Below are 27,946 nucleotides of genomic sequence, written 5' to 3' on the forward strand. Positions count from 1 at the left end.
GGTTTCCCCTCTTTCTTTCGTTTTCCCGCGTACTCCCGCTTCCGGTTCACGTCGCCCTGGGTCCCAAGGATGGGTTGTCCGCAGCTGTAGGTTAACAAAAACAATTCTGTTTGTTTTGATAGCCATATATGACATCACAATAATCTTCGTTCACACCGATAGCTTTGTATTCGAACATTCGCTATGCCCTCTTTTACACACTACTGTATATTTGACACCAAAAAAAAATCCTTCCAAATCTTAAACAAATAGAGTTAGAGTGACTCGTCCTGACTTATCCTTGATTAGCAGAATTGTTTTTATAAACTTTATATTTTAGAGCCTACGGCGAGATCACAGTGCGTGAAAACCTATTGTTGCTAAGTAGTTCAGTTATCAATAGAGCGCGATGCTTAATGCAAACGATGTTTCTATGACGCGAGCGATTCGCTTATGTTAACATGCTGGAACATTCACTGTGCTCTCGGATGAAAAGATTTGTAAGCGAGTAAGTTTGTTAAGGTATGCTATCTTAATATTTTGTCAAAAATGAAGTAAGCTGTTCTCTAACCCTATTCTAACCCTATTTTCTGTTATTAAGAGTTTTTAAGAGTGATTTGCAAACTCTTTGTAGTTTGTCGGGCCAGAATAATTTAATAGCGCATCATAGATTATCGTTATCAATTTAGCTACTTAGATAGCTTTCCCCTGATTTGAATAAGTCTCATTACTTGAAGTTTATTTTTAAAATTCATAATTAAATTGAAATGCGTCTTTTTGTTTAAAAAGTTTGTTCTTGATGTGGGTATCCTGTGTAATAACACAGGAATACCTTACCCGGAAAATCCAAACACTTGCGGCTTCCGCCAAGATGGCTGACGGTGGCGTTCCTATTATTTCTTTCGATAAAATAGACAAGGTTGCAAGCTCCGGAGGTGAAACTCTGACAACCGACAAATTCACCGATCCTTTCGAAATCCAGACTCGCACGGCAAAATAAACCTCGCAGAATCATAGCACACATATTTATTATCCAACCATACCTTTTAATCGTCTATTCGTCCCCGTTTTGCCGTTCGAGCGGCGAGAATCTTTCTTTTGAATTTGGAAATATTCGTGACAGTGACGCTCGATGGGCCGTTCGTGGATAAAAAGACAATGCCAAATTCTACCAGCCGGGGTAGGGTGCCTCGCATCAGTTTGACCAAGCGGCGCGACGGACGAAAAAGCCGTTAGGGATTTGCTAAAAAAAAATTTCCAATCCCCCAAAAAATGAAATAAAAAAAATACATGTTATCTTATTGTAAGATATACGGTACCGAGGATGTCCGTTGCGTTTATAGATAGAATTGATTGCAAACAAGAAAAGAAAAAAAGTTGGGGTGGTAATTAGGTTTGGAGGGACGTCGGAAAAGACTCAGAGATACAAGGCAAGGTCAAACTGATGCGAATATTATCATGATGATGATAATAATAATAATAATGATATTGTGTAGAATACCTGTTTGCTATGTTGTATACATTTTACTATGACATCAGCCCTCATCAGTTAGTGTACATTTGTTTTAATGTGTAGCATAGATGTTATTTCAACATTAGGTAATCATTAATTAGTGTACATATATGTTTTAATGTGAATCAATAACATCTTCCCGGCATAAGCCATCCTCGGAGACCCAGGGCGATGTGGGGACCGGGAAGCACGAATATTCACTGAGACAAAAGACAGAGGGGGTAAAGACGCCCTAGGTAACTGCACTGTAAGCGCTGGTTCCAATAGGGTAGCAAACTCGCTCTCTGATTGGACTATCTCTGATTGGTCTCATTATTATTGACTTATTTTGACGGTTTTGCGTTTTTTTGCGTTTTCTGTGGCGTTTTTTTGTGCGGTTATGCGGTTTTTGCACCCCCTACCCTTACGCCCCCCTCATACCGCAGTGACGAGGCTCATACAAGATGCCTGATAAATTGTAACATTTCTCGATCGGAAATGTCCATCAAAGTTTTTTTTAAATAAACAGCTCAAATAAATAAACAAATCGCTCAAACTTGACTCAACCCTTAAATTATCTAGAACCTTTCAAAAGAATGTTCCCAATATTGTTTGTTATGTTTAGCGAATAGTTTTTATTTTCCATCTTGATATGTAAATTTCGAAAAAAGGCGATTTTACCAGCAAATGGTGATGTGGTATTTATTATTTTTTTTTTGTAAAAATCAATTTTTTTTCCACAAAGTGACTCATTTTCACTTACTTCCATCATCCTTGTCTATAATGCAATGTTTGTTTTACCAAGGACAAACGCAGAGGATGTTCTGCTATGGGAACCATCTGTGGAAAGCATGAGTTGACTCTAACTGAGGAAGATGGAAATAGATGCGATGGAAAAACAAGGTACTTTTGCTACTCATGGGTGATCCCAAAAAGAAGCAATGATTTCAGGAAAGGGAGGGACCTCATCGTTCTTTGAGACCCTGTCCCCACGTATCCGTTTACGTTTGAAAACGCAACCTTTTTGTTCCGTAGCGAAGCCTAACCAAACCCAACCATAGTTCGATACTACTTGACATTTCAATGTTGTGCTCGCTTAAATGGGGATATACGAACGAAAAAACAAATCATCTCGAAGCCAAGCAACTATTAACTTGAAGTCTCCTAACCAAAAAAAGCCCCACCAAAAAAAAAAAAAACCTTACCGTGTCGTCCACTAGTACCAAATTGCAGTGAAGCGTTCCTCGACGTTTGGCATAAAACGACGGTAGTCACTCCATTCCGATAAATAATTTGGGAACTACTACCTACATCTGTGAAAATTGGACAATACACTTGCAAAAAAGGCGTGAACCCGGAGAAAAAAGCTGTTAACAACTTCGCGGAACGAAGGCCACATGGCCGCCATTCAAAGCACATTTTCATATTAAGCCTCGTTTCCATGCTCAAAAACCGTGCGCGCGCTCTTAGTGAAATAGGTCTTTAGGTATCGTTTTCCACTCTAGAGATCGTTTTTAAATGGTTCCGTTTTCTGTTATCGTTTTCGCGTTTACGTGTGGACGATACTCGTATCCGTAACACAAAGGTGGGGTCTGAGAAAAAAATGTGGGGGAATGCTTGCCCCCCCCCCTAGACCTACCCTAGACCCACCCATGCCACTACACTTTTTTTTTTATAAGAACCTTTTTTTATAAGAGCGTCCTGCCTGAGATTTCACCAAATTTTTAGAACATGCTACAAGGGCACAAAGCGGATTTGTTCCGCCAAATATCTGTTCCGCACCCCGTTTTTATTTTATTTTTTTATTTTTATTTTTTTTGCTGGCTGGGAAGATGTTAGATCCCTCGGTTGCTGGGGAAAAATGTCCCGAATGCTTATGCTGGCAAATATCCATGTGCTAAAATGCCTGACCACTGTAGGCTGGGAAAAAATCCTAACCAAAAGTGGCTGAAAAAAAAAGGAATGGTCCCTCCTTGGGAAAAAGGAACAGAAACTTTTTCCGGCAACTTTTAAAATGGATATTTTCGGCATCTGAACATATTCATAAGGATGAAAAACGCCATTTAGCGTGTATTGGGAGGGATGCTCGTTGTATGCCCTTGATGCAAGAAACAGGCCGAGGCTCAGATAGCAGAAGAATGTTTCTTTTTTTAGTCCTGGTGCGTTCTAAAATGCAGAATCAAATTGTTCTCATAGTAACAACCTTATTATTGCTGATTAATCATTAGTGTAATTCTCTTTCTAATCATTGTATTATAATCTTTTAAATCTGACCGGTCTGATTAGCATTGTCTCATTTACTCGCAGACGCACAAGTTTCGCAGTTCTCTCTCATACAGTCTCTGGTTCCTATATCACACCAGACGAGAGGTCCTCTATATCCCAGGGACAAATCGTCCTTGACGGCATTCCAGCACAGGCTACAAGGAGTACTCTCCACCAGTTCCCCGAGCTTGCTACACGGTACAAGAAGGTTGTGTGTGGAGACCTTGGAACTAGTTTTGCAGCTAAACCAAAAGTGGTGCGGATTTTTACCAGTTCAACATTCACAGGTGATTTGTTTATCTCGTGATGCTATTTTTATGGAGTAGTTTTTGTGAACAAGTCTCAACTCCTAACAGCATGGTGCTAAAAAGGCAAGGTTTTGTATACAGACACACAAACAGATAGACAGAGAGGTGGATGGACAGACATAAAGACAGACGCATAAACACAGGCGCATAAACACAGGGTGGGTGGGCTGACGACTGAAAAAAAATTATCATTGAAAAATGAAAAAAGGAAAAATAAACCGAACGTTGGAAAAAAAAATATATGTCATCAGATAATCGAGAACTTTTAGATTCTCCATTCGATCCATTAAAAAGTTTAAATAGTCCATTAAGTAGTTCTCCCAAGTTTGTCGATTGAGTTCGCCGTCAACAAAGCGTGGTTACTTTGCTTGCGCGGGCAGGGCAGGCCGAAACCACAAGGGCTCCCGCGCGTTGACCCAAAAAACTCAGTCGCATAGTTATATACCATTTTTCTATACCTTAGCCCCCAGCCCTTCCCCCTTTACGTTGCCTGACAGTTCGATGTACCGACAAACACACAAATGGACAGACAGACACTAAAACAGGACAAATAGACAGAAAGAATCGCACACAAAGACAACTTACAGCTAGTATTATTAGAGGTGAATGACATTCGTGATGAACTACATTCGTGTTTATTGGACTGAAATCTTAATACTTTGTGGAGAAGTTTATTGTATATTGATTAAATATTACTGGCTTAAAGACGCATTATCAGTTTTTCTTCCGGTCGATTACGTAACAATCTCCGATGATTTTTAACGCGAAAAAGATTTCAAAATTGAAAAGAAGTGTGTCTATGGCCTGATGGCCTGTTAAAGTGCGCGAATTCTAAAAGATTCTTTTGTCTCTGTCGGTTGAGGTTTCCGTCGGCCCTCCGGAAGTAAACCGGTGATATTGCGACTTTAGATCACGACTTAATTAATGTGGGTGTTTTTTTTTTGTAATAGATACTGAAGCTGAGCGCAATGCATTGATGCTCAAAACCATTCCCAAACTCAAGCTTTTTTGCCAAGAGAAAGGTTACGAGTTCCAGGTAAGCGAAAGTATATATATTTTTCGTTTTTTCGCAGAGCCACAAAAATTCAATCAATTTTCAATTCAGTTAATTTTCAAAGATGCTATTCTTTACAGAAATAAGAAAGGCCGGTGACAACAATGATTTCCTATATACTCGAAATGACTGAAAAACATTGTCAAACGTGACTTACTAAGTCAAACGTAACTTAGTAACTTACAGCAAACAAAATATCAAGTCCGACTTTTTTTAAATTGATGCTACTTTTTGTAAAGTGTCATTAAAATTTGAGCTTTTCGTCCCTGAACTTATACACAGGGTATGATGCTCAAGGAAAAATTAAAGAGCTGCTCATATTCATACAGGTGTAATCTCTATTGCCTTTTCCATGATTCAGGTTGTTGATATGTGCTGGGTTGTCCGCGAACAGTCCGCCGATAACCACCCGACGGTTGATCTGTGCTTGAATGAGCTAAAAGCTTGTCTCTCATCTCTATTTCTAAGTCATGCCTTTCTCATGATTTAGGTTGTTGATATGCGCTGGGGTGTCCGCGAACAGTCCGCCGATGACCACACCACGGTTGATCTGTGCTTGAATGAGCTAAAAGCTTGTCTCGCATCTCACACGACGGTTGATCTGTGCTTGAATGAGCTAAAAGCTTGTCTCTCATCTCTATTTCTAAGTCATGCCTTTCTCATGATTTAGGTTGTTGATATGCGCTGGGGTGTCCGCGAACAGTCCGCCGATGACCACACCACGGTTGATCTGTGCTTGAAGGAGCTCAAAGCTTGTCAGCAATTGTCGACAGGACCAAACTTTGTGGTAAATAAACATTAGTAGCGGAGCCAGCGCGGAGCACCATAGGTTTAGAAATGGTCTATAACTAGGCGACTCAGTTTTTGTGGTCAATGACGTCATTGTCACAAGCTGCCATCCATCCAGCCAGCCGCCATCTGCCTCGGTACAGGCCTCCAGAGCGCGCAAAACAATATGGCGGATGAGTATTTCTGCCCCTCTCAAAAACACACAAAAACTGACTGCAGAAAAGCCAAGAATTGTCGAAAAAAAAGTGCTTGAAAAAAATCATTCGTGGGAATGCTAACCACGGATATGAACTTGTCTAATTATGCGCAAAAGACTGTGTAAAAGCATGGTTGAAAGTTTTGAAGAGTCAAGTCTTGTGCTCGAGTCCTCTCTTTTTCTTTCTCCTTTCAAATTCGCTTGTGATAAGCATTGTTTCAGGGGAGAACAGAGAAAGTACTCTCAAGGATTTTAGACCGACGAATGTTATAATAAAGGAGACCAAGCCTAAGAATATGGTCTGTATGTAATTTTAATTTGCCTTTTTAGCTGTCGTCTTTGTAGATAACAACAAGTTCAAACCCGTCATTGATCCGTAGTCTTCCCTCTTCATCTTTCTCCGATTTACCTCTGATAAATTCCAAGGTAGCGGCCAATCTTTCCTCTCCCGCCGTTTTCCTAAAATCCTTATAATGGGTGTAATAATCAAGGAGCATGTTGGCTTTCTCAGACTCCTCATCCAATAAAACTTCAGTAATGTCATACTTTATAACATACCGATGTGTGTCGTACTTCCAGTTGTTTTTCTTCGCGATCTTGGTGACATGCTCTGTATTGAGAGAGACATCGTAAAACCTATCTCCGAATCTTCTCTTATTAAATTCTACGAATTGAGGACCAAAATGGTCGTCACTGTTCGCAAGCACGACAACAATAACCCCTTTTTCCTTCAGCAAGTCACTAAAAGTGAATTCAAGCGCCGGCTCTATCTTTTGCCCCGGAAAATAATAAAGGCAGAATATGAAGTGAACAAGGTCAAATTTCCTTGCGTTACTTTCAAGTTCAGCTACATATCCATGGAAAGTTTTCTCAAAGAATTTATTGTGAAAGATTGCTCGCTTTTCTAAAAGGCATTCCATCTGATCTTTGTACTTTCTCAATGAGATTGCGTTAGGTTCGACAACAGTGTTATAGATCGTCGTTTTCTTCTCGGTCGTACCAAAGCGCTGAGCTATTGCAGATAACATAGGGGTATCAATGGCTCCATCTCCACCTCCAACGCTAAGAACAGAAACTTCTTTCTCGAGGTTGTTTGCCCATACTCTCTGGAGTGCATCGGGGATTTTATCGACGAGTGATTTACACAATATTTCTTCTGCGCTAGATCCGTTATAATATACCGTGAGACATTGCATATAGTAGTCGTTGTCTTCGGTTATGGGAATCATTTTGCGAGGTGCATTTTGCTCGGCTTCGGAATCACGGAGCGTCACGCTGTCATGACTATAGGACGACCTTTGGAAGCACGAACCTGCTAATCAAGCTTTCAATGTTTGTTTTAGTCTGCTTAGAAACCGCTTTTAGTGCCACGCACGGCTTCCCCACAAGCGGCTGCTTTTTTGGCGATTTTCATTTGGTATTGGTATTGTTTAACATAGGCCAAATAGGCCAACTGCAGAAGCGCATTTCAAGCTTTCAATGTTTGTTTTAGTCTGCTTAGAAACCGCTTTTAGTGTCACGCACGGCTTCCCCACAAGCGGCTGCTTTTTTGGCGATTTTCATTTGGTATTGGTATTGTTTAACATAGGCCAAATAGGCCAACTGCAGAAGCGCATTTCAAGCTTTCAATGTTTGTTTCGCCAGAAGCAATTTATTCTAGTGTCTTCCATTGTAGAATTAAACTTCTTTTTGTGGATTTGTATTAACGCAGCGGCTAAATGAGGGGGAGCCGCTCACGCAAGACATTGTGCTGGACCTCTTATTTAGCCTCTGCGTTTAAAAAAAATACCATTCATTTGTTTCACCAGGCTATCGGTTTTTCAAGAGATTGTGCAAAACGGAGTATTAGTTAAGAATTTTCGCTCAGATTTACAGAGACTCTTTTCTTCTCTCCTCTTACATAGCAACCGCTGACCCTAGTCTCCCACCACAGGCAGCCCAAGGCTACTGTCAGTGGTTTATATAAAGGAATGTATGGGGGAATTTATATGTTAGAGAAAAAAAATTTAGACCATGTAATATTGTGTTTGAGTTTTCTTTTATTTCAATTTTGCCGATAGAATGTGATTAGAGCGAGTTTGAAGCCCGCCACGAATTGTGTTTCTCTCTCTGTATAAAAAGAGAGAAACAAAATTCTTGGCGGGCTTTAAACTAGCTCTGCTGACATTCTATCGGCAAAATTGAAATAAAAGAAGACTCAAACACAATATTACATGGTCTAAAGTTTTATTTTTCACGATAAAGTATTTTTTCGCTAACATATAAATTTCCCCATATATTCCTTTATAAACCACTGACAGTAGTTATTTGTTTCGTCTAGCTAGGCGCTTCCGTGGTTTTTACCCATGTTTACATGCGGGTTGTCGCGTAGTCGAAAAGCCGGTTGACGACAACCTTTTGTCAAACGACTGTATCCCTTGTTTGCAGCAGATTAGCAAAATCGATGACTTTTTGTTTATGTTTTTCTATGTAAATAATAAAAAAGCCTTTATTCTTCTAGTATCATGTATGGGGAGAGTAAGCCTGTCTCTACATTGGAATTGAAACCCTGATTATTCTGGTTAGCGTTGCGTGACCTAGAACCCCAGGACCAAAAGACTAGACACTAGTCTAAGCCGCCTTGTCACGCACGGATTAGGATAAGAACAAAATGATTCGTATTACCGAAGATCACGAATATTACATGCGATGCTTTGCTGTATATCAGAGTGGGTTCAACGCAGAAGCCATCACTTGTAAAGCCCTTGCAGATGAAACACCCGTTGCGCTGGAGAAAGTGTGGCCAAATGCTGAACCAGGCAAAGAGATTTCCGTTCTTAGCGTTGGAGGCGGTGCAGGAGCTATAGATATCCCTATGCTATCTGCAATAGCTCAGCACTTTGGTACAAACGACAAGAAAGCAACGATCTATAACACTGTTGTCGAACCAAACGTACCTTATTTGAGAAAGTACAAAGATCTGATGGAATGCCTTCCAGAAAAACGAGCAAGGATTTACTGTGAATTCTTTGAGAAAACGTTCCAGGATTACGTTACTGAGCGAGGAAGTAACGCAAGAAAGTCTGACTTTGTTCACTTCATACATTCCCTCTACTATATCCCGAAGCCAGAGATCCTAGAGTACACTTTTTACAACATTTTAAAGGAGAAAGGAATTATTATTGCCATCCTTGTTTATGGTGATGGCGAGGGTGAGAAACGAGGATGGCAAATTGCTGATTTTCAGGAGCGATGTTTTGGGGATAAATTTCTATCAGATCTCGCCCTCGATTCAGACCATGTCATCAATATCGCGAAGAAGAATAACTGGCAATACGAGACTCATCGTTATGTTATTCCACACGACATAAGTGAAGTTTTTACAAATGAGGAATCTGGAAAGAGTAACATGCTTCTTGATTTCTATACCCATTATAAGAATTTTAGGAAAACTGCCGGAAAGGAGAGAGTTACCGCTACTTTGGAGTTTATTAAAAGTGTGTGTGAAACAGACAAAGATGGCAGGTTACTGTTCAAGGAGGGATTCGATCTGGTTATCATATACAAAGGCGATACACTGAAAAAGAACGACTTAGGCTAAGTTCAAACGTCGTATTATCCATGAGCCGTATGGAATACAAATGCATGCAAATGAAGTTGAAAGTCGATTCATTTGCCTATATTTGCATTGAATACGGTTCATTGATAATACGACGTTTGAATTTAGCCTTATAAACGGATTCGCTTCAGTACTCTCTTCTTGGCTATTGTAAGCGTGGATTATTATTGGTCAAACGTTAATTCTATTTTATTAAGATTCACTTTGGACTAAAAATCAATCAACAACATTTTACTAAAAGATCAATAAGCACCATCTTCATGTGATTCTACTCAAGAGTTTTTTTATCGTTAATTTTGAAATATTGGGTATTGATATAATATTTTTGTGATGACATGTATGATTGGTTCCTATGTAAATTGATTCACATATCAATATCACAATATTGTGAGATCATTCTCCAAAAAATAGCCAAAAAACAACAACAACCATTATTTACAATTGTAAAACGAAAATGGCCGATCTTGTATTTCAATATTAATTTTTTGATCCAACGGTAGGAGATCGTGCTGTTTTAAAAATCGAGAAATTTAATAACTGGTTGACTACATGATATAGGATAATTGTTATAATAGGTTAGGGGAATCATAAAGGAATTAAAACTATGATCGCTCTTGTATTGAAGCACGAAGATGACGATTAATACTTTGGGGTTGTTTAATTTTTATTTCAGATATAAAAATACCTTATCAGTTTCGAAAATATATTTTCAATGCAATGTTATGCTTTGGCAATAAAATGGATCTGTTTACATTGCAAGATGGCGGGTTTAGTTTTAGAGTAATATATTTACATTCTCAAATTGACATATCATTTGCATAGATTTGATTTTAAACATTCGTTACACAACTCGGACGTGAAGTCGTTATATAAGGACAAGGATACCTTGCTTAAAGAGGCTTTTCCGTAGTGTTACTCGTTTGTGCTTGTATTCACAGTTTTGGCTTCTCGCGTCGAACCACGCGAAAACACCGAAACGCGAATCGGTGGGTCGAGTACGCAGCTCTTACAAGCTGCAATTTGATTGGGCAAATGAATAATATCCGCACCTTGACACAAAGAACTAGAAGAATAGAACAAAAGAACTCCTTTGTAGAACAAAGATAATAGGAGACAAAGCAGTGTTAAAGCCGCATTATCACAAGTTTACTTCCGGTCGATTACGTAACAATGTCCGATGATTTTTAACGGAAAACGCGAAAAATATTTCAAAATATTGAAAGTTGTGTGTTTATTGGAAGTTTCTTTGAGGATGTGATTGATATTTTAGAGCGGATGGCCTGTTTAATATCTCGGTTTTTAATAGATCTTTTGTCTTTTAACGGTTGAGGTTTCCGTCGGACCTCCTGAAGTAAACTGGTGACAATGCGGCTTTAAAGACAGAGAAAGAAAAGTTCTGCTAGCAGGGTAGGACGAGGAGTGCTCGGTCTATGTAATTTATGAAAAAATAGGGCCGCAATGCATACATGTAGCTTAAAAAATAATGCGTTGCGTTTTTTTATTGTTAACAATGAGAAAAAAAAAGAAGTCGTAGTCTTTTTTTAATAAATAAAGAGGCAAAAGTTGGTAAACTACAATATTCTCCCGAAAAAACGAGGTGTCCGTTATAGTGAGAACTCATTTTCAGATTTTGAAGATAATTTTCATTCAAAGCGACTAAAAATATTGTTTTGCCAAAACCGTCACTTTTTCAGCTCGCTTGATCAGTCCCTCCAAAACGTTACAAACCACAACCCCTACGTTTTACTACATAGCACTTCCGCGCGCGCACGACTCCAGGCTTTCGCAAACGACAGCCATTGATCGGTATGTTATAAGCTACAGTATCCCATAAGGCTCTTTTCTTTTATGACAGACTTTTCTTGGACAAAAGTATGGATTTCGTCCCTTTCCTCCACGAATTCCCGGAGATGAGTTTCTGCAAATCGCCGCTGCCCTAGAAAATGAACATGATCGCAGTCTAATCGAAAAATGGTTTAAATGCGATTTCAACGCTGTGCCACCAGCATATATGTTGCAGGTGAGATGGTCAGTGTCTGTCTGTCTGATAAGCTTCTCCTTAAAGCCGCATTGTCAACAGTTTACTTCCAGTCGATTACGTAACAATATCCGATGATTTTTAACGGAAAACGCGAAAAATATTTCAAAATATTGAAAGCAGCGTGTCTATTGTAAGTTTCTTTGAGGATGTGATCGATAATTTAGAGCGGATGCCTGTTAAATATCTCGGATTCTAATAGATTCTTTTGTCTTTTTAAACGGTTCAGGTTTCCGTCGGACCTCCGGAAGTAAATTGATGACAATGCGGCTTTAAGCATTAATAATAATGGTACCAAACTGAGTCTCATCCACGTGGTCGCTCTTCGTCCTGTGGGCTCAGAGAGAGATTCTTTGAGACCCCTTTTACATTGTGAGTTAAAAGTTTCGGAGACGGGACCTCGGTTATGTGTCTCATCCGACAGATTGGAAACACAGAAGAAACAAGTTCAACCCACTTGCAGTACCTCTTTGTCCCTCGTCATTTGTCCGTCCGTCCGTCCGTCCGTCCGTCTCTAGAACGGTTAATCATTCCATGCTCATTAGCCACGGCTGTCTCATGGTCACAACAATGAATTTAGCTACAAACAAAATCCTTTGACTATTTCTTTACCGTGCTTTCTTTTTGTCAGCCAATCAGCTCTTGTCTCCCTGATTACCTGAGTCACGACCGGGATAAGCGGAGTAAAGCCTGGGAGGAATGGCAGCTTGTGTTTGGAAGGTTACAACACGTGCTAAGGGGCGCGGCGCGGCACGTGCTTAAAGACGATGAGCAGATACACAAGTACTTTATGTCTGGTAAGAAAGAGCCGTATGATATAGACTGACTACCTTTATCATCACAAACCATCAATTACGGCGACTTTTTTCTAATTTAGAAGCATTTGCTAACGTTTGCCAATTTGAAAGCATTACGGTAATCATTTTTGTATTCTCTGATTAGTGCAAACCCTTTCCAATGTTATTGCGTGAGTGGAAGCCTGTCAAAATAATGGCCAATGAAAAAGCTAGGCTTCTGAATGATGAAGCCGTAATGTGGTTCCCCGTTTGGAAATCTGAAACGGGTTTTAGTTTGCAGTAGAATAACAGAAAAGCGTTTTTTTCTTAGGACCTTCCTCTCCTTTATTTCCCGTCTTTTCCATTTTTTTCATTACTTTTCTATTCATTTTTTTCTTGATTGCTACTACACACCATCAGTCATCCTCTTTTCTTCTTCTTCTATTTTCTTCCAACCCGTCCCTGTTTTAATTCCATCTATTCGCCCATTAGTCGCTTCTTTCTCCCCCAAGTCCTTGACCACCTCCTTCTCGTCATCTTGCAAGCCAATAATAATTTTGTCAACAGTGACCGAAAGTGAAATCCGTCAAGGCATCCTGGCCTCTGCGGACCCGGCGCGCGAGTGCTGCTGGTTCTCGCGTAACATCCGGGACTTGGAGAAACACGTAGCAGATGGACGAGCCCACCTTTTTATAGATACGACAAGAGAAGGTGATGTGGATCTAGAAGCTCAAAGGCTGCTGGGAAATCTCAAGAAAGATCTGCTTCATTGTTACCTTCCTTTGGACAATGTCAAGACCTATGACGTCACCTGGTCACGTGATGGAATCTCTCCAAATTTAAATAACGAACACAGGGTATGTCAATTTAAACAGCCTAGTTTCTTATGCTGAGAGGCTTCCTGCGCACTTGTCGAGATGTCAGTTCTTTACATCCAGCTTTGAGACACTAAAAAAGCCCCACTCTCTAAGAGCCCTCTCTTTAAGTAAGTGACACTTACTTGATTTAGATGTTAAAAGGAAATAAACGATTATTTTCACTTTCATTTTAATTATATCTTCAACCTCATGCGATATTAAATGCACAGCGCGGTGTCAGTCTAGTGCAGATAGATTTGCCCGCTAGAACTTAATAACGGTTCTGAATCCTTCTGGCGACTAGAGTCACAATGCATCCCTAGTAATCGTTGAACTTCCCCTTAAGCTCTGAGCTCTGAGACATTCTGGCTTGCGTGAAAGAGGTAGAGTGTCGAGCGCAAAGCGAGTCCCAGATCTGGACTAGGTTATGCCAGCAAAGCTCTTTACCTTCACTGCTGATTCCAAATACAGAAACAGTTACCAGCTGTTATTCGCTCACTGACCATCCAGTCCACGGGTCACGTGGGCGAAAGAGCCGGTTACCACAGAAACTCGATTAGAGTTTCGCGTCGCTACGCAGGCTTCTGTAAACACGGCATTTTCCTCTCTAGGCTTACATCGAGAGAATGTGCGAAGACGTCCAGATTGTCCTACAGCATTTAATCACAAATGCGATCGAGAGACGCAACTCTTCAGAGGTAACAGACCCAATGTTCGAAGAAGCCCTACAACATCTATCCTTCTGTCAATCAAAATGCGAGCAGTTCTACGGTCGAGAAGATGTACTCCTAAGCTGCAGACTGATTCTGAGTGTGAACAAGGTTTGGTATGAGGAGGATGGGGAAAAACACTGCGCAGAAAATGGCTCAACACCGACAGGGCGAAAGACTCTGGGCAAAAAATCGGTCCATACTAATAGGGCTTTTATTATAGACAAGGGTACTGCTGATACAAAGAATCACAACAAATCGACAAGTCAGGGGAAAGAGGTCAAATCAAATAGTTTGAGATCCCCAGGAAAGTCCAAAGTTCATCCCAAAGAGAACTCGTCCCCAGTTGTTGAGGAACGACCGGCATTGCAGGTCAGCGGCGAAGACATGCGCAGCTATGACGTCTTGGATGTATGTCGTAACAGGCCACTGGTTATCTATGGCGAGTCAGGGTGTGGAAAGACGTCAGTGGTTTCCATGGTAGCCATGAGGTCACGTGAGTGGCTGAGAGGGGATACCTGTGTCGTCGTGCGGTACATAGGTACCACTCCTGATTCGTCGCTTGTGCGTCTTCTCGTGAGGAGTGTTTGTCAGCAGATCTGCGCGGTTTACGAGAAAGACCCTTCTTTCATTCGAAATGTGAGTGGAACTTACTTAAAGAAGTTGATCACTAACCCGTTTCATATCAGTCAATTTTGTTAAAAAACCGTTCTTTTTCTAGCTCGCTCGGTCATTTCCTTATTAGGCATTACATATCATATTTGGGAGTCCGCTTCAATTATTTTTTTCGCTTTATTATCGCTCTAGAAACTTTGTAACTCGAGAATTTCCATTGGCCCAAATGGATTGAACTTCACAGGGATTTAAATAACAACTCCACAAACTGGTTAGAAAAGTTATATTATATTTTTCGTCCCAATTTTTTTGTTATTATAACGCACGATATATTTACAGTGAATGAGACACGTAACAATGCAACATATTAGCTTGGGGGACCTGTGGCGTGATTGGCCTTTTTTAAGTATGCCTGCGTACTCAATATATTGTTAGCCAACCTTTATAATACGGCCACTTTTCTTTACCAAATATGTAAAAAAAGATTGTCATATTTAGTTAACCTTGAGAAAGCGGCCAATTGCCTCGGTCAAGGACAATGAGTTAAACATTGGGTACATCCGGTTTTTACAATTACAGATAAAGTTGTTAAGGTAAAAGTAATAAAAAAATTTTCTGCGTTACTTATGTAATCCTCCCAGGACATCAAAGAGCTCAAGGAAGACTTCATCCGCTGTTTGCGCATGGCAACTGTGGAAAGACCGCTGCTTATAGTGCTTGACTCACTGGATCAGCTAAGCGCCGAGGACGGGGCACGTCAGTTGTCATGGTTACCGATGACATTACCCGATCATGTCCACCTCGTAGTGTCCACGATACCGGAAGTAAAGTATGAGTGCTTCCCGGTACTGAAGGTGTGTTTGAGATGCATCGCTACAAATCTGCGGCACTAAAAAATCTTTGAATTGAATCGGAGAGGACAAAGATTATAAAGGAGTCTTGCTGCAACCACATATGCCTGGCACTTTCTAAGACAGCGCGAGTTCACCAGAACATAAATATACATGTAAGGCACATGTTGTAGATTTAAGATCTTATTGGATGACAAAGCCAAACAATGTCGTAATTGAGCTTCACTGGACGCCCCTCAAAGATCTTTGTTACGGGGCTTCTAACATATAAGGGGATTTTTTTTTTTCGGGGAATCTTAACCTTTGGAAAATTTTATCAAGGGAGGTTTTAAAAAAATCACTTAGACCCTGGACATTCCATTATATTGAAAGCCACTTTAAGTCATTTATTCCTGGTTTCTATAACATGAACTTCATCAACCAAAATATTGTTTCCCGCAGGCCTTTTTACCTCCTGAGTCATTTGTTCTGGTTCCCAAACTTCCCCAAAAAGACGCGGCAGAAATCCTGGTCAGCTACCTGCGAATGGAGCATCGCACGTTGTCCACTGACCAGCAGGATATAGTACAGCAGGCTCTACAAGAGTGCTCGCTACCAATCTTTGTGCGTGTTGCGTTTGACGAGGCTATACGATGGAAGTCGTATTCACCGTTGGATGAGACTGTATTACAGCACACTGTGCGAGGTAAGATAAAACAGGTTTTGTTTCCTTTTACAAGTTGCTATCGAAGCACTAGTACAAGTTGCTATCGAAGCACTTTCGCAGGATTGAAGATTGATTAAAGAATGTTGATTAGCGAATTTATTGCTATTGTTTATATTTTAAAATACAACGGAATATTTGCAAGAAAATAACCAACTGTAAAATAACCAACCGCGTTTTTAGTCTGAGACTTGAACTCATTTCTATGCATGGTCTTCCAAAAAGCAGCCAATCTTCATTTCATTTTAATCAACTTGTTTTAAAAACTATCGTTTTTAAGCTCACTCCGCTAATTCCTTATAAGGACATTACATAGGATATTTATAGATCTCCTCGGTCTTTTTTCGCTTTTTGGTATTGCCCTAGAATTCTATACGTCGGGATTCTCGTTGTAAACTTGCCAGAATTCGTGTTTTACGTTTATGAAGTAGTGCCCAGACCCTAACATATTCAGAAGATCACGGTTTTTTGCGCCCTCGCCACTGGCTTTCTTTTAGACAATTTACCGATCAATTGTATGGTTCTACCCTTCATTCTCTACTAGACCCTCGACTTTTTATCAGGAGCAGATTCTCTATTTTAAAGAATGTCGATCAACCACTCCTTTGTTATTGTTTACAATTGAAAATACGACGAGGTTTCATTTGCAAGGAAACCTTAAAATAACCATCCACACATCCATGATTAAAGTCTTATAGCTTCTTAACGATATTATTGAACGTTCGTCAGTAACTTGATTGAATTAGCCGATGGAATTGGATTCTTGGAGTCACTCGGTATTGTGCGGGAGCGTAAAATGGCGGCGTGATTGGCCTTCTTTGACTCCTGTTAGACAATACGGTTTGTCTTCGGTATACTATCGGTGCTCTTCTAAACTCTATTTTCAGGCGCCATTAACTCTCTGTTTGAGCGTGTGGAGCGGCAACATGGTCACGTGCTCGTGTCACGTGCGCTTGGGTACGTAACCGCTGCCAAGAGCGGGCTCACAGAGACTGAGCTCGAAGACCTGCTATCATGTGACGATTTCGTGCTCGATGACGTGTACCAGTACTGGACTCCCCCGGTCAGACGCATACCCCCCCTGCTCTGGGTCAGAATAAGGCAGGACCTCGAAAGCTATCTAGTGACCAGGGGGGCCGATGGTGCTCAGGTGGTCACGTGGTATCACAGGCAGTTCATTGAAGCGGCTCAGGCAAGGTTCGTAAAGCCGGGTTTTTATACTAGCGATTAAAATGGAAACGGAGAAAGTAGCGGAGACGGGGGAGATTACGCCCATGTAAATTAGAGCGGAGGAGACCCAAGCGGAGAAGAGAGGATAGGAACCGTTCAGTTCTCTCCTTCTCTCCTTCTCGACATTCTTTACAGCTTTCGTCCCCTTTGCCTTTTCTTTCTTCTCCGTATCCGCTTTCTTCTCTAGTGTAAAAAGCATTTAGTTCCTAAATAACCAGGTCTAAGGCTAGGTCTAGGTTTATTGGCAGGTGATTTTAGCTTAAGAAACCGCCTCCATGTTAATTTATTTGGACTCGCTAACAGTACAAAAGAAGACAGATGCAAACGCATCGCATGAAAAAAGCGGTCTAAGAACAGGCCCCCGAACACCTTAATTCAGACCCCCGAACATCGAGTTACAGGAAATTAAAGGAAATTGAGAACTTCTACAGTAAATGTTAAACAATATTGTAGAGCTTCCAAAGTCCCACGTATTTTCCCGAGGAAACATGCCCCCTGGGGACCCCCTAATTGTTAATCATCTTTGACTTTTATGCCCCCCCCCCCCCCCGCCTTCCCGCATAGAAGCATTTCCGCCGTCACTCCAGGGCACACAGACGCAAAAACGGCAAAACAAATTACATTGAAACTATATGCTCGATCCTTAACCAGCGTTGCCTCATTGCTTGAAGGTATTTGAATAAAAAGAACGAGACCCTACAGCTGCACCACAACCTGAGCGACTACTTTCTCGGCCGATACTCCAATGGTATTAGGAAGCCCTACACTACCCCTGAAGGGAGAGAGACAGCCGCTGACCGCTTGGTAGCACCGCAGCCGCTAGTCTTCGAGTCGACCACAGGAAAACCGAAATACAATTACCGGAAATTAAACGAGTTACCGTACCATCTGGTGCATGCGCAGGAGCTCGAAACATCCAAGGTTAGTGTGTTACCTGCATGGGATTTAACGCAAAGATAAAGCAAGGATTCATTAATAATAGTCAAAAAACGGCGAAATCGCTCTTAAAATAAGGTAATTGAGAGCTGTTTTGCTAAAACAATTGTAGCCCACCACCTTCAGCTTTTTATTCTTGAAGATGGGGACTTAAAGAAGAGTTGGGGTTTTAGAGATCGTTTACGGTATTTATGTTATATTATTTATAATTTTGTTTTTACCTTTAGGATTAGGTATGGCTTGTCTGCTTAACAGCCGCTAAATTTGCATGATCCCCGGTTGAGGGCCAACCCAGGCTAGCAGCTCGGGGCAAAACTTGTTTCGACCCGCAAGTTTCCCACAATGCTCTCATTCTGGATTGGCTTTTGTCTGCTCGTAAAGAAAGAAAATATAAACCTGGGTTGACTAGCAACATCTGTTTGAAAGTGAAAATTGACGAACGTTGCGGATTTCCACCCGGGGTAACCCCATCTGAGAACCGGGTTGCCCCGGGATGAAAATTTACCCGGATTATAGCAGGGTTCATGTTAAAGTTTATTAGATGAGGTTATGAGAGGAAGGGGTTGACCCGGGTTGGGCCGCTTTCCCGGGTTGGCGCTCAACTTGGGATCATGTAATGGTACCCTTAGTGTCACGCACGCAAGTGTAACGCAAGGCGTGCGTGACACTAAGAGCTATGTGAGCTCGCGAATGGTTAATTAATTTTAGCAGATATCGCCCATGTTAGTGGATTTCCTTCTTTCCAGGATTGTGTTCTGTGTAATTTTGAGTTCCTGCTTACAAGCCTTGAAGCGTCATCGCTCAGAGACGTTCTTGATTACTTTGACCTTGCCCTGACACAATGGCCTGAGGATCAAGATATTACACTAGTCAAGGAAACCCTTCAGCTCTCAGCCTACGCGCTAACTCAATACCCTGCTCAACTACCCTCACAGTTGCTAGGTAACGTACATTGCCATGGTAACAGTTTGCCCTGCTAAATCGCCGTTTCAATTTTCAGGCGCGTACCTGGATTTGTTGAGAGGGGTGGGGAAGGAGGGCATTAAATGGGATGGGAGAGGGAAGGGTTGTGTTGTCTTATAGAATAGAATTAGAATTGTATGCGACAATCCTTCAAAAAGAAAATATCCGTGCACCCTACTTATCCCCATACAGACGCCTGTATTTCTTTATTAGGGAAGTAGAGCGGCGTTGGTTCTGATGACTTGAGCTCTATCCGGATCAACTCAACTTTAGATTGTTTCAGATTTGTAGTAAAAATGGTATTCTTAATATAAATACTGTGAATTTATCGTCACAGTACTTACTTATGCTTGTAAACTGCCTGAAATAGTCTCTACTTATTCAAGGAACTGCAACAAGTAATAAATACGTTTATTTTCCCCCAAAGTAAGATATTTTAATGTCACTTTTCCAGGTCGTATCCAAAAATGCGATTCGCGCCACTTGACGACACTTCTGCATCAGGCAACGAGGTGCTCACGTGCCAGCCTCGTGCCTTCCACGTGTTGTCTGACGTCACCCGGCGGGCCCATGGTGCACGCGCTGACGGGGCAGACTAGATCCAGTACCGCTATGACCGCGAGCGACGATGGGAGCCTCGTAGTGAGTGCCTCTTCTGATAACTCGGTCAACCTTTGGAATGTTGCAACGGGGAGACTGGTGCGTTCTATTGAGAAGGCTGGTAAGTAGGAACTAAAGCATATGTAAAATTACTAATCCCAATGGTATGCTGTGGAGAGCTTGGTGAAATAGTTTATTGTCGTTTAACTAGACCTTGTCGCAAGCAATCCCGAGTTCCCTGTAGTGATACGACTACTTAAGAATACAGATCATTTTTGCGTACGTCTGTCATGTCCTCTACTAGATGCACAGATGACGTCACAGCATGAAGGTGGGAGCCTAGGTGGCGCAGTTGGCAGAGCGTTGCTCTGTAGTGCCTGTGCCTCTCACCACAGGTTTCCCGGTCGCTCTGTAGTGCCTGTGCCTCTCACCACAGGTTTCCCGGTCGCTCTGTAGTGCCTGTGCTTCTCACCACAGGTTTCCCGGTCGCTCTGTAGTGCCTGTGCCTCTCACCACTGGGTTCTGGGTTCGATTCCCGGTTCCGACGTGAGTAGAGTTAGTTGGTCTTGCCTTTGCTCCGAGGGTTTTTCTCCGGGTTCTCCGGTTTTCATCCCTCCACAAAACCAACAATTTCGATCTTAGCTGTGATCCGTGGTCAGACATGAGTTGTATGCCGGCTGCCTGAGGCGCCTTCCTATGTGCCTTCAACTCGACCACGTCTGAATCTGCGCTCTCGTAATTCAGCTTCCCAGCTGCAATGAAAGCGATTAGCTACCCAAATTTATTATTTTATTTAACCAAAAAAGTAAGCAACGAGACGCAGATCTATGAGATCTATTTGTTTTATACACAACAAAGAAAATGTTTTTTGCGTTTCTATCTAGTTTTGGGGAGCGCGCTTATGCTGATGCCAAGCGCGTGTGTGTACTCTTTAAGACCCTGTCCATATCAATCAATGGCTGTCGTTTTTCTAAATGGTGTAAAAGAGCCTGGGGCGAGCGCGCGGGAGACCTGTGATATTCCAAAACGTTAAAGACTAGGCTCCACTTCCAAGATGGCTGCCAGCAAAATCGTAGTAAACACGAATTCCTGCAAGTTTACGTGGAAATTCTCGACTTTAAAAGCTGTAGAGCGATAAAAAAGTGAAAGAATGATTGAAGCGGACTCCCAAATATGGTATGTAATGCCTAATAAGGAAATGGCCGAGCGAGCTATGAAAACGACAGTTTCTAAAACAAGATTGACTGATATGCCCACGTTTCCTTTTTTGTTCGAAAACCTTTTGTTCCGTTTTCAAAAAGATCCGCGTCCACACGAAGTATTTTCATTTTAATACAACCCGTCCCCACGAAAACGCAGAAACGGTACTAAAGGTCCACAGCGAAAGTTCTACAGCGCATGCGTACTCACGCGCCAAGTGGACTGTATCTGAGTTATCACGCCATCGTTTTCGAAAAGTTCCGTTTTCGTCCGTCCCCACGGCAACGATAGGGTATCGTTTTCAAATTGTTCAACTCTGGATACAGTTTTAAAATAGTTCCAATTTCGGTCATCGATTTTGCGTTTCCGTGTGGACGATACCCGTATCCGCAACAAAAAGGTTGCGTTTTAAAACGAAAACGGATACGTGGGGATGGGGTCTAATAACACATGGACCCTTGACTATTCAGAGCGCGCGATTTTTCGAGTGTCGTTAATTTTGCATATCAGAAAAAATCCGAAAAAAGTTTTTTTCACTATCAGGGGCGATCTCTGGCGGTCCTTATTACCTTAAAAGAAATGTGGCATGAAAATATTGCAAATCTGGCACGACCTTATTACAAATGAGGCAGTTATATTACAAATATGAAACGACTTTATTAAAAATGTGGCATGCTCTATTTCAAATGTGGCATGCTCTATTACAAATGTGGCATGCTCTATTACAAATGTGGCATGCTCTATTACAAATGTGGCATGCTCTATTACAAATGTGGCTTGTTCTATTACAAATGTGGCTTGCTCTATTACAAATGTGGCATGCTCTATTACAAATGTGGCATGCTCTATTACAAATGTGGCATGCTCTATTACAAATGTGGCTTGTTCTATTACAAATGTGGCATGCTCTATTACAAATGTGGCATGCTCTATTACAAATGTGGCATGCTCTATTACAAATGTGACTTGTTCTATGACAAATGTGGCATGCTCTATTACAAATGTGGCATGCGTGCACTATTACAAATGTGGCATGCTCTATTACAAATGTGGCATGCTCTATTACAAATGTGGCTTGTTCTATTTCAAATGTGGCTTGTTCTATTACAAATGTGGCATGCTCTATTACAAATGTGGCATGCTCTATTACAAATGTGGCATGCTCTATTACAAATGTGGCATGCTCTATTACAAATGTGGCATGCTCAATTATAAATGTGGCATGCTCTATTACAAATGTGGCATGCTCTATTACAAATGTGGCTTGTTCTATTACAAATGTGGCATGCGTGCTCTATTACAAATGTGGCATGCTCTATTACAAATGTGGTATGTTCTATTACAAATGTGGCATGCTCTATTACAAATGTGGCATGCTCTATTACAAATGTGGTATGTTCTATTACAAATGTGGCATGCTCTATTACAAATGTGGCTTGCTCTATTACAAATGTGGTATGTTCTATTACAAATGTGGCATGCTCTATTACAAATGTGGCTTGCTCTATTACAAATGTGGCTTGCTCTATTACAAATGTGGCATGCTCTATTACAAATGTGGCATGCTCTATTACAAATGTGGCATGCGTGCTCTATTACAAATGTGGCATGCTCTATTACAAATGTGGTATGTTCTATTACAAATGTGGCATGCTCTATTACAAATGTGGCTTGCTCTATTACAAATGTGGCATGCTCTATTACAAATGTGGCTTGCTCTATTACAAACGTGGCATGCTCTATTACAAATGTGGCAGGTTATTAAAAAAGGGGCATGCTCTATTACAAATGTGGTATGTTCTATTACAAATGTGGCATGCTCTATTACAAATGTGGCATGCTATTACAAATGTGGCTTGTTCTATTACAAATGTGGCTTGTTCTATTACAAATGTGGTATGCTCTATTACAAATGTGACAGGTTATTAAAAAAGGGGCATGCTCTATTACAAATGTGGCATGACCTCATTGTAAATGTGGCACAATTTTATCCTCAACAGCATGCCTACGATATCTCGTAAATTGGAATTTCATACCCCGGATTTGTCCGCAACTTTTAGAAACTATTCTGTGACACTAATCCCCCACTTTCTCAATCAAAATGAATAAACCCTGACTAGGAAATTTTGCTTATAATTTTCTTTTTAGGTGAAAATATTTCATCTGTGCTCGTTGCTAAGGACAACACCCTTATTGTTTCCACATGCCCCGGATGTGTGTCTGCGTGGAGAGTCTCAACAGGTCAGCGGATATTCCGCATCGACACGAATGGCGACTGTGCCCCGATAACCACCGTTACCCATGGAAACGAGTCGCATCTAGTCACGGTAGTGGCATCTAGTATCAGAATTATCGACCTCGAGACAGGAGCTATAATACAGGAATTCAGAGACGAGAAATTGAGACCAGAAATAGGCGCGCACATGACCATGGGTACCACCGGAAGTAGACTGCTGTACACTGGGTTGCGTCTCGAGGAGGATTCTGGGAGGCTGATACGAGCACTGGATTTGAAATCAGGATACATTTCTACGGTTTTGCGGTTGGACGAAAGTGTTACGTCAATGGAAGACTTAATCGGGATAACTGCTGACGGATCACTGCTTCTGTCCAAGAGTCGAGGTGGAAACCAAAGACAAAGAACTCAGAGTGCGGGTCAGGCATTAACATTTATCCTTGAGCTCTGGAGCCTAGAAAAGCAATCGCGCATGCGTACGATATGTAACCATGGCGACCGAGTGAGATGCTTTTCCTTATCTAGCGATAAAAAGAATTTAATCGCTCTTTGTGACAGCCGTTTTCAGGATAGTACTAATGTCTTTCGGGGAAAAGTCAAGATTGTCGATCTTGCGAGCGGTGATTCTACGGACAGTTATCTCTCTTACCCTAGCAACATCAACTTCATTTCGTATATAGATGGCAATCATTTTATCAGCTCCTCAAACGACAAGCTTCTTCGAATTTGGGACCTAAAAAGGAACCAAGCCTCCACAGAAAACCCAACAGAGGTCGAGATATACGAGAGGGAAATCGTCTCTAGCCGTGACGATCTCGTAACTTTTAACGGAAGTGGAATGACTGGCATTTTGAACGCGCATACCGGAAGTGAAATTCGCTTTGTTAATGGCAGCACGCCGCAGATGCTAATCGTGGATGTTGCTCGTGTCATCATAGCTGATGATGATAAGATGTTTTTGTACGATTTGGAGAATAGAGCCAAGGTGTTGGATTTCGCGGGAGCTACTCGTCCCGATAACCTCAGGTGCTTTTTCGTGTGCAAGCAGTCGTTGCTCGTGTGCATTGCGCAAGACCGAAAGTCCATGGATGTTTATGACGTCGTATCCGGAAACAAGTTGTCTCACCTGATGGCCCAGAGCGGAGACACAGAGATTGCATGGTGAGATTCAAGAATCAGAATCAAAATAGTATATTAGTATTGTGAGCATCATTAATGAATATTGTTTTAGCTAGTCAGGTTTTGTCATATAAAGAGGTGTGATTTCGAATTTGATTGTCCCCTTTTACCGTCATTTGACTCAAATGTGGCGTGATTGACGCACTAGTGAAGTGATTGACGTAACAGAGGCGCCATTAACGTAATAGTGACATCATTTACGTAATTATGGCGTGATTAACGTAATTGTGAAGTGATTGACGTAATAGTGGAGTGATTGACGTAATAGTGGAGTGATTGACGTAATAGTGGAGTGATTGACGTAATAATGGAGTGATTGACGTAATAGTGGAGTAATTGACGTAATTGTGGAGTGATTGACGTAATAGTGGAGTAATTGACGTAATAGTGGAGTGACGACCGTAATAGTGGAGTAATTGACGTAATATGGGAGTGACGACCGTAATAGTGGAGTAATTGACGTAATAGTGGAGTAATTGACGTAAAAGTGGAGTGATTGACGTAATAGTGGAGTGATTGACGTATTAGTGGAGTAATTAACGTAATGGTGGCGTGATTGACGTAATTGTGGAGTGATTGACGTAATTGTGGATTGATTGACGTAATAGTGGCGTGATTGACGTAAAAGTGGCGTGATTGACGTAATAGTGGCGTGATTGACGTAATATTGGCGTGTTCAACGTAATAGTGGGGTGAATGACGTAATAGTGGAGTGATTGACGTAATAGTGAAGTGATTGACGTAATAGTGGCGTGATTGACGTAATAGTGGCGTGACTGACGTAATGGTGGTGTGATTGACGTAATAGTGGATTGATTGATGTAATAGTGGCGTGATTGACGTAAAAGTGGCGTGATTGACGTAATAGTGGCGTGATTGACGTAATATTGGCGTGTTCAACGTAATAGTGGGGTGTTTGACGTAATAGTGGAGTGATTGACGTAATGGTAGCGTGATTGACGTAATAATGGAGTGATTGACGTAGTAAGTGAAGTGATTGACGTAATAGCTGCGTGATTGACGTAATAGTGGATTGACCTTTATTATTTGTCACCAGGTTCTCGCACAGTTCTGACGGGCGCTACTGTGTAACTGCGCATGCTCCAGAATCCAAGCCCACATTGATTTATGGGTACACAGTATGGAACGTGGAGTCGAGTGCCCTCGTGCAAACACTAGTATTCGACATGGAACAGTTTATCGAATTTCAAGGTAAATAGATGCACATGTCAGGCACATGATGGGAACGGGGATGGTGGTGGTAGAGTTGGGGGGGCTGAGGGTTTGGGAGGGGGAGGGGGAGGGGGAGGGCGTTTAGCCCCCTTCCTCTCTACCCCCAATAAGCGGTTTTTCCACCGCTATTAAAGGATTTAGATGTTTTTATTACTTGAATTTCGTTAACATAACTATCGGCGTGTTTCTGCTGAAGTCCTTTCGGTGTGATTTGGGTAACGATTCCTTATTGTCTATATAGAGACCAGTGTATGCTAAAGCGTAGGCATAGACGTCTTGTGGAAAAAGTATAAGATTTGGCGATTCTCCAAAAACAAAATTCTTGTTTTCGGAGGCCGTCGAGGGGATGGATTGGGAAATTGGGAAAGCCCTCTGCGCTTACCCCTTGCTACTTCGTAGGAACCTCTATTCATGCTGTATCAGCCCGTCAATATACACGGTTGAACAGGTATGTCAATCAAAGGCATGGTTTACCTTTCAGACCTTGAAATCTCTCATGACGGGAACTACGTCATGCACATCGTTTGCACCGCCAACAGTCGTCTCTACCAAGCACGAATCTACGACGTCACTTCCGGTAACGTCTTACACTGCCCGGAAACGGAAGTCCACGTTCACGAGGCCTCATTTACCGAAGACGCCGCATTCTTTTTATTAGGTCTAATGGATGGGAGTCTGCAGTTGTATGATATTACCAGCGGTCTGCTACTTTTCAGCTTGCGCGCGCATAGTGGAGCTATTCATAGAATTTTTACAAGTGAAACTGTTAATGTTGTAATGACTACCGCGGGGGGACTGGACTCAAAGGATCGCTCTGTTCGCCTTTGGAAAATCAGTGACCAGCGAATCTCCCAACTTACAGTTTTCACGCCAGATGCCAAAATTTCCTCGTTGGTGTTTACTTTCGGTGGTCGGGCCGTTGCCATGGAGATAACGGATATTGTGACTTTCCAATTGGTCGACCAGGATACCTTTGTCTCGTGTGACGTCACGCATAGTAATGACGCTATTAGAGGTAGTTTTGTGGTCGATCTAAAGGAGCTGTAGGGAATTCTCGCGAAAACATAAGCTTTTTTAAACCCCTTATTTTCTGCTAAAAATCGAGAAATTCGCAATGAAAGGTTCAAAAGAAAAGATTTTAGCATCATGTATCGTAAACTTGGGAGCGTCTTCGCCCGTGGTAACCTTTTTAACTACAAAAAACCTTTTTTACTACGTAACAATAGTACAAAAACCTTGTAGTTAGAAGATATAACCATATCTACCTACCCTTTTTCTATTTTTATGTTTAAAGATGTTTCATTACATTTGTTTTTATATGATATGATTTATTATTATTATTTAACCAAATGATTTTTAAAGGGAGTTAAGAATAACAAGACGCCATTTTTCATACCGCCATTGAAATCAAACGCTTGCTTCTTTATTTTTGTTCTGACTCGAACTTAGTGGAAGAAAAAATACTAATCAAGGCTAATAATAATTAATATAATGTTAATTAGTAATTATAATATTTTATGCAAATTGTATTAAAAATTTATACATTTTTATACACTGTGAAAATGCATAATTTAACTGGTAAAAAATGTCGTATTTTTCGTTTTGCTTCCCGAATTCTTTATCGGTTGTGACTTTGGTGTTGGTGTTGGCGAGGGACTGCGTGCTGGTGTCCATAATTATTACATAAAAAGAAAAGATAACAAAATGAAAAGATAACGAAATGGAAAGATAACAAAATGAAAAGATAACGAAATGGAAAGATAACAAAATGAAAAGATAACGAAATGGAAAGATAACAAAATGAAAAGATAACGAAATGGAAAGATAACAAAAAGAAAAGATAACGAAATGGAAAGATAACGAAATAGAAAGATAACAAAATGAAAAGATAACGAAATGGAAAGATAACGAAATGAAAAGATAACAAAATGAAAAGATAACGAAATGGAAAGATAACAAAAAGAAAAGATAACGAAATGGAAAGATAACGAAATGGAAAGATAACAAAATGAAAAGATAACGAAATGGAAAGATAACGAAATGGAAAGATAACAAAATGAAAAGTTAACGAAATGGAAAGATAACGAAATGAAAAGATAACAAAATGAAAAGATAACGAAATGGAAAGATAACAAAAA

General features: G+C 41.1%; 2 protein-coding genes across 9 annotated transcripts; both read left to right on the forward strand.

The window, feature by feature from the left end:
• LOC5506371 (NACHT domain- and WD repeat-containing protein 1) lies at positions 1 to 27,865 on the forward strand. 8 transcript variants are annotated; one of them, XM_032374760.2, is made up of 17 exons: positions 1 to 501; positions 2,277 to 2,374; positions 3,779 to 4,023; positions 4,995 to 5,080; positions 11,537 to 11,701; positions 12,351 to 12,516; positions 13,063 to 13,352; positions 13,964 to 14,701; positions 15,319 to 15,531; positions 15,970 to 16,213; positions 17,119 to 17,428; positions 18,133 to 18,382; positions 19,144 to 19,339; positions 19,815 to 20,081; positions 23,309 to 24,557; positions 25,633 to 25,787; positions 26,290 to 27,865. In XM_032374760.2, the coding sequence occupies exons 2-17, from the start codon at positions 2,301 to 2,303 to the stop codon at positions 26,853 to 26,855; spliced, it is 5,214 nt and encodes a 1,737-aa protein (XP_032230651.2). In that variant the 5' UTR covers positions 1 to 501; positions 2,277 to 2,300; the 3' UTR covers positions 26,856 to 27,865. The 8 variants fall into 8 exon arrangements, with proteins under 8 accessions (XP_032230651.2, XP_032230652.2, XP_032230657.2 ...); XM_032374761.2 differs by having other exon boundaries at positions 1 to 487; XM_032374762.2 differs by lacking the exon at positions 1 to 501 and adding an exon at positions 691 to 1,728.
• On the forward strand, positions 8,555 to 10,741 carry LOC116614128 (histamine N-methyltransferase-like). The gene has a single exon (XM_032374767.2). It carries the CDS (start codon positions 8,734 to 8,736, stop codon positions 9,661 to 9,663), a length of 930 nt encoding a protein of 309 aa, XP_032230658.2. The 5' UTR covers positions 8,555 to 8,733; the 3' UTR covers positions 9,664 to 10,741.
• Positions 27,866 to 27,946: the final 81 nt, after the last annotated feature.

This window comes from Nematostella vectensis, chromosome 15 (genome assembly GCF_932526225.1).
Source record: "Nematostella vectensis chromosome 15, jaNemVect1.1, whole genome shotgun sequence".
Classification (NCBI taxonomy): Eukaryota; Metazoa; Cnidaria; class Anthozoa; order Actiniaria; family Edwardsiidae; genus Nematostella; species Nematostella vectensis.

Bases quoted from the DNA above. Each gene is read 5' to 3' on its own strand.
- LOC5506371 (XM_032374760.2), top strand. From the start codon at position 2,301: ATGGGAACCATCTGTGGAAAGCATGAGTTGACTCTAACTGAGGAAGAT. The intron at 5,081-11,536 runs GTAAGCGAAAGT...CTTTTATGACAG, and splicing joins AGAAAGGTTACGAGTTCCAG to ACTTTTCTTGGACAAAAGTA. The intron at 19,340-19,814 runs GTAACGTACATT...TCACTTTTCCAG, and splicing joins ACTACCCTCACAGTTGCTAG to GTCGTATCCAAAAATGCGAT.
- LOC116614128 (XM_032374767.2), top strand. From the start codon at position 8,734: ATGATTCGTATTACCGAAGATCACGAATATTACATGCGATGCTTTGCT.